At 35.7% G+C, this 6339-nt stretch overlaps 1 protein-coding gene across 1 annotated transcript; it reads right to left on the bottom strand.

Moving 5' to 3' along the window:
- Positions 1-472: 472 nt before the first annotated feature.
- Positions 473-5622, bottom strand: fgf8b (fibroblast growth factor 8b). Its single transcript, XM_051894416.1, has 5 exons — positions 4996-5622; positions 4860-4896; positions 3317-3503; positions 2172-2278; positions 473-1788 (listed from the first exon to the last, which is right to left on the bottom strand). Exons 1-5 carry the CDS (start codon positions 5025-5027, stop codon positions 1513-1515), a joined length of 639 nt encoding a protein of 212 aa, XP_051750376.1. The 5' UTR covers positions 5028-5622; the 3' UTR covers positions 473-1512.
- Between the last annotated feature and the right edge of the window lie 717 nt (positions 5623-6339).

The raw sequence follows: 6339 nt of genomic DNA, 5'->3' as shown, positions 1-6339 counted from the left end.
TAAATATTTCCACTTTTTTAAGTATCTTACAATCTTCCAATAAAAATATATAGTCATGTACAAACAATAAAGATGTTTTTTGATAATATCACTACACGTCATGAAATCTGTGTGTATCTGCATACGTTTGGGATTATCAGTAGGTAGCTGCCATGTTCACGGTCAGAAAAAAAGGGCAAAAATTTTACCTTTAGGGGTTCAACAGCTTGCCCTTAAAGTGTTAGTTCACCCAAAAATGAAAATTCTGTCATGAATTACTCACCCTCATGTCGTTCCACACCCGTAAGACCTTTGTTCATCTTCGGAACACAAATAAAGATATTTTTGATGAAATCCGATGGCTCAGTGAGGCCTCCATTGCCAGCAAGATAATTAACACTTTCAGATGCCCAGAAAGCTACTAAGGACATATTTAAAACAGTTCATGTGACTACAGTGGCTCAACCTTACTGTTATGAAGTGACAAGAATACTTTTTGTGCACCAAAAAAAACTAAATAATGAATTTATTCAACAATATCTAGTGATGGGCGATTTCAAAACACTGCTTCATGAAGCTTTGAAGCTTTACGAATCTTTTGTTTCAAATAAGTGGTGCGGAGAATGTATCAAAATGCCAAAGTCACGTGATTTCAGTAAACGAGTCTTTGTTATGTCATAAGTGTTTCAAAATTTCAACGGTTCACCACTGGGGGGTGTGACTTTGGCAGTTTGATACACGGTCCGAACCACTGATTCTGAAACAAAAGATTCGTAAAGCTCCGAAGCTTCATGAAGCAGTGTTTTGAGCAAAGTCGTTTTTTTTTTTTTTTTTTGCCGCACAAAAAGTATTCTTGTCACTTCATAACATTAAGGTTGAACCACTGTAGTCACATGAACTGTTTTAAATATGTCTTTAGTAGCTTTCTGGGCATTTGAAAGTGTTAATTATCTTGCTGACAACAGAGGCCTCACTGAGCCATCGGATTTTATCAAAAATATCTTAATTTGATGAACGAAGGTCTTACGGGTGTGGAACGACATGAGGGTGAGTAATTAATGACAGAATTTTCATTTTTGGGTGAACTAACCCTTTAACATGTAAGCTTACCTTAGAGTAGTAATATGTACACTTTTAGGGGTAAATAAGGTCCAAATTTGTCCATTTAAGGGTACTGCCCCAGTGACAAGCTGTTGTACCCCTAAAGGTACAATTTTTGCACATTTTTCTGAGAGTGTTTGAGTGTCATGTGTTCTGTTGTTTTGTTTCATTCCCAGAGATGTGTTGCTCATTATTACAAGCCTTACGGTGTCCTCTGTTCAGTCAACAGTTCAGTCATTGTCCCAGAACAAACTGTTCGTAGTACAGTCATTCATCTGTACAGGCTCCTTTTTTTTCTTTTCTTTTCTTTTCTTTTTTTTTTTTTTTTACACAGCAACAGTTCACCATGATGTCCAGAACTATGGATGCGCATACATTAGATAAACTCAAATTAAGATAGAGCTCCGGTATAAGATATGATACTGCCCTTTCTCAATTCACGCTTGTGCGTTGATGGTGCTTAGTCCTCTTGTTGAGGGAATATGGGATTAAATCAAAAGGCTTCTTTTCTGTTAACAGGTGTCCTCGAGGAAGACGTTTCATGAAATGGGCCTCTCGCTGGTGCTGCCGGGTCTGCGTGGCTTTCCTGGGTCGGCCCTTGCGTGTAAAGGCCATGTACCAGCCTTTGTACTTAGCGTTCTGCAAAGCCGTGTAGTTATTTTCCAGAACAATCTCGGTGAATATGCAGTCCCTGCCACGGCCCTTCCTCTGGCAACAAAAAGAGACAGACAGCGGAGGACTGAAATGACAAACTCAGAAATCTGCTATTCAAGCCTGAGAGATTTATGAGGTTCAGTTTTGTTCACAAGGCATGATGGGTTTACCTGTGATACGATTAGTGCCGTTCGAGCCAATTTAGTTGTCTATATTTTATTAAAATCATAGAAGTATGATTTCATTGCATTCCGCATTTGGCAGACCCTTTTATCCAAAGTGACATATTTTATTAGGTCTTTCTTTTCTTGGGAATCGAACTCATGACCTTGGCATTAATAACGCCATGCTCTACTGTTAGAGTTAAGGGAAGGTAGCTTGTAGATTTATCATTACAAAATAATTACACATAAACACACTTAATTATTTAAACTCACCCGTCCAATAAGCTTGCCTCTCTTGTTCATGCAAATGTAGTATCCTGTTTTTGCTCCTCTGATTCGAACCCGGCTTCCAAACGTGTCGGTTTCCACAATAAGTTTAGCTGGAAATGTTACAAAGTTTGTTACTTTTACACTTCACTTTCAGGTGATATATACAATGAGTGATGCTTCTGATTGTGTATTGGAGAGTTTATGATTTGCATTGTTGTAATGTAGTCTGGGTTGGAATATAGTATGAAAAAATGCTTATATTGAGTCTATATGTGTGTGTTAGGCCAAGACTACAAAGAGTAAAAGTATAAGAGTAACAAAGAAGGGTATAAACCAGTGACGCTGACCTCACCTCTCTTCATAAACTGACTCATACGTTGAGTTGTAAAGCTATGAAAATTCCTCGTAAAATGACCCTCCAAAAAAGTGGGCAAAGTGGATGGACTGCACGAGTGGAAAGATGGCTAGACGCACAGAAATACTTTGGTGACAGGAATTCATTCCCAGCGGATGGGATTCTAACCACTGTTTTGTTTGGAGAAGAAGTGCCGCAGTTCACTTAAAACAGGTGCCTTACTATATAGCTTTAAAATTACATCGAGTTCAAGTAAAAACAAGATTGACTTTTTTATTGCCTTTTTGCAGTATCAAGGCATACTATGAATTATATGTCAACCGCCCATTTAGTGGAAAAAAAATACACTTGTAATTTTGGAGCAAATAACTCTCGACAAGTGATTGAAACATTAGATCATGCTTCACACATAATACAAGAACATTTGCAATAAACATTTGTTTTGGAAGACATGAAAGATGAAAAATAATGATGTTAGAATAGCTTAGAAAATTGCATGTCATTTCTATAACTATTATTATATGGAGAACTATTCAGGAAATGTTAAGACGGCAGAGGTAAGATGAGTACTGATGTGTTTTCCAGAAACGAAACGGGTTTCTCTTGAGATTCCCAAACTCAACAATATAGAATCCATTTCAAACTATGCAGGTTACTTTTTGGCAATGACATTTACAGGATATTCTTTAAAGTAACCTGAGGTGATACCCTCAACTGACTGTTCTGTCCTATTGTTTAAAGCTGACAAAGTAAAATAATGCATTAAAGTGCATCTGCAAAGATTGTGACTTGCCATGAATATCTCCATCCTCGCCATTGGCGTTGACTCTCTTATTGCCCAGGACTTGTACATGTTTACCGCTGGTCCGGCTATAGAGCTGATAAGTCCTTGTTAATCTCCGACTCATCCTGTCCGATAGACGACTCTGCTCCGTTACATGGTGCTTAAAATTGGGTACAGAGATGGACTGCATCGTCATCTATAAAAATGTGACAGAACAACATGAAGATTCATGGTGTATAAACAGAAGAACTGTATTATGATTATTCAATGTGAATATTAGAACAATGATATAAACATTATGGACTGCACTGTTAAGGACAATAAATGTGAAATTGCTTCTCAGATTCAAATAATGATTTTGAAGGATTCCATATGCGCCTAATGAAGTGGAGAACACAAGATGGTTGGCATTCTCAGGGCAAGTGCGCTGTCCTCACTCTAGATGACATGCCAATGAGGGTTCGTTTCTACCAACCCTGATCTTTCACCCCTGTCTCTTGGGCCCTTTCCCATAATGATTTTCTTTTGTAAGTCAGCCATGTGCCTTGCCCACATGTTAGAGCCATTACCTTTAAAGTTAGGGGTTTACGTCTTTTCAAGATGTTTGACAATTTGCCAATGACTCTATTAATAATGAGTTGTTTGCACGGTTATAACACATTTACTACACACATATAACATCACAGGATTAATGTGCCTGAAATATTTATCGTTTTCAGTGTGTCGTGCTGATGATTTACTGGAAAATATTTGTAGGGGAGACGGAGTAGTGTTGTAACATTGTTTCAATGTCTGCGACTCAGTGTTTTGTTTTGCATTACATGACTCAAACTTTGTTACATTATTCCCATTTACCTACAAATGAAAGAAATTTATAAATCTATGAATTATTTCTAAGCTGTGAAAATTAATGACAGGCACAAAAAGTGTCGCTGTTGCAATAATCCACTACAGGTTGGGGTGTAACACTAATCGAAAATGTTTTAAAGGTTTAAATTTTGTGCATGAATTTATTGTGCAAACATTCTTGTTCAAAATATTTATTTTTGCCCATGATCACCCCACCCTTGTTTCGTTTTAAACCTTTTATTTGAAAATATTAAACATAAAAGAAATATATAAATGAAAACAGCACATACAATTGGAAACAAATATTGAAATATATGCTAATAACTCTAAAAACTGAAGAGTGTGTTTGCTATTCTAGCAGTTGTCACACCTGTGGGTCCAACAGAAAACACTTAAGTTGTGTTACAATCATCCCTGTGATATTTCTATTTTCTTTCTTTTTCTTTTCTTTTTTTTTACATGTAAGTTTATGTGGATGTTATATATCAAATTAAGCATGCTGATTCTGTCCTTTAACATCCACTAACACCTAAAATTATTTTACAAAGACACTTATAACTTATACAGTCTCCTGGGGAAGTGGCTCATGTAGCTCATTTCTAATTGGTTAAACCGATGTTACAATATTACATTTTCCCAAAAGTGTATACCTATTAGTTTGAGATGCTTGTTTGCAAACACTTACATAATGCAGAACACTTACCTGAGTGTAAAAACACAGAGTCATGAATTGAAGGAATCTGAAATACAAAAAAAAGGGTTAATTGTGGACTATTATTATGTTTTAAAATATAAAATTAACAGTTTAGCAATGAAATGTCTATCTTAAGTGTACTTACAGGTAACCTAACCTCGAAGATTTCAGCCTCATTGTGAGATTTCCAAACCTTGTCTGATTATTATCCGAAACAATAAGTTATTCATTAATTCCTCATTGCGTGTATATTATTGTGTGAAGATGCTCGGTCCATCGGACTTTCAGCAAAAAAAATGACAATAAATAAACTGAGTGACAGGACAAAATATAGCCTACTGGTATCGACAGAATATGTGATTTATTCATCCACTGAGTCCATGTCAAATGAATCCGTCAAGCAGTTTGTATTCCTTAAAGTTCAAGCACCTTACAGGCGACTGTTCTCACAAACATAATTCGTGACCGATGTCCAATTACAGCGAAGATACGAAAAATAAAACATTTTTCATTGAAAATCACCGACAAGATCCGGCAGCGTGTGCGCGCCCATGTTGAGACTTTGTATTATTCCTCACGGTATCTCCAGTACTGATGTATAGCTAAATATCACGGGAAGAGACTGAAGTCACATTCGGGTTGATAAACTGTGATGTTTCCCTGACGAGAGGCTGAAGCCTCACTGTGTCGCTCTCCACTTTCAAACTCCCAATGTCAAACGCACTCTTCACGTGTAGTTTGACTCCCGTTACCTCCACTGAAGCGCCATCCCACTATTCAACATTTATCAACTCCTTCACTGAATGAGAAAGACATTCGTTTAACCTGAACCATTAGCTACAAGAAGATTTTGGGCTATACAGTTAAAGATACACTCACACAACCCGAATCGAATTTTTAGTAACAATTTTATGAGCAATAAAATATTAAACTTGTTTATTGGCTATATTTATCCTATAAGCAAATAAAGACTTAGTGTTTGAAAATGTGATTTTATTATACTTTTTAGATAAGAATTACATTAACATTTAAATAAAGCTTAAGCTTATTGTAATTAACATGGGCTAATAAAAATAATTGTTTCCTGTTATCAAAATTTACGAATTAGACTAGCCTATAAAAAGAGCTGATGTATTTTAAACAAGAGTTTGTGCCAAAGCTCCATAAAAGTAATCGTACAAAACAAACATCATAATGCACATATAATTATTTAATACATACTTTATGATATTTAAATGGTCTAGGCTATATTATTAAGTTTGTTCTGTCTCATATACATCATTAAAATCAAACCCCAAGCCCCATTTTGAATAACTGATGTATTTAAAATGGTATATTGTTACATTAAATGAGAAAAAGTAAAACTTTTTCCTGCAGAAATGTTGCTTCAGAGTAATAAAAATATGGAAATTTGTTAAATTGTAATTATTTGTCATTTACAATAGCCAGGAATAAAACATTTTAAATAAATTGAAATTTTATTACAAAA

The sequence above is a fragment of the Ctenopharyngodon idella genome, chromosome 1 (assembly GCF_019924925.1).
Source record: "Ctenopharyngodon idella isolate HZGC_01 chromosome 1, HZGC01, whole genome shotgun sequence".
Classification (NCBI taxonomy): domain Eukaryota; kingdom Metazoa; phylum Chordata; class Actinopteri; order Cypriniformes; family Xenocyprididae; genus Ctenopharyngodon; species Ctenopharyngodon idella.
Note: the sequence above shows the minus strand (reverse complement) of the source record. Positions and strands in the feature narration are given on the sequence as shown.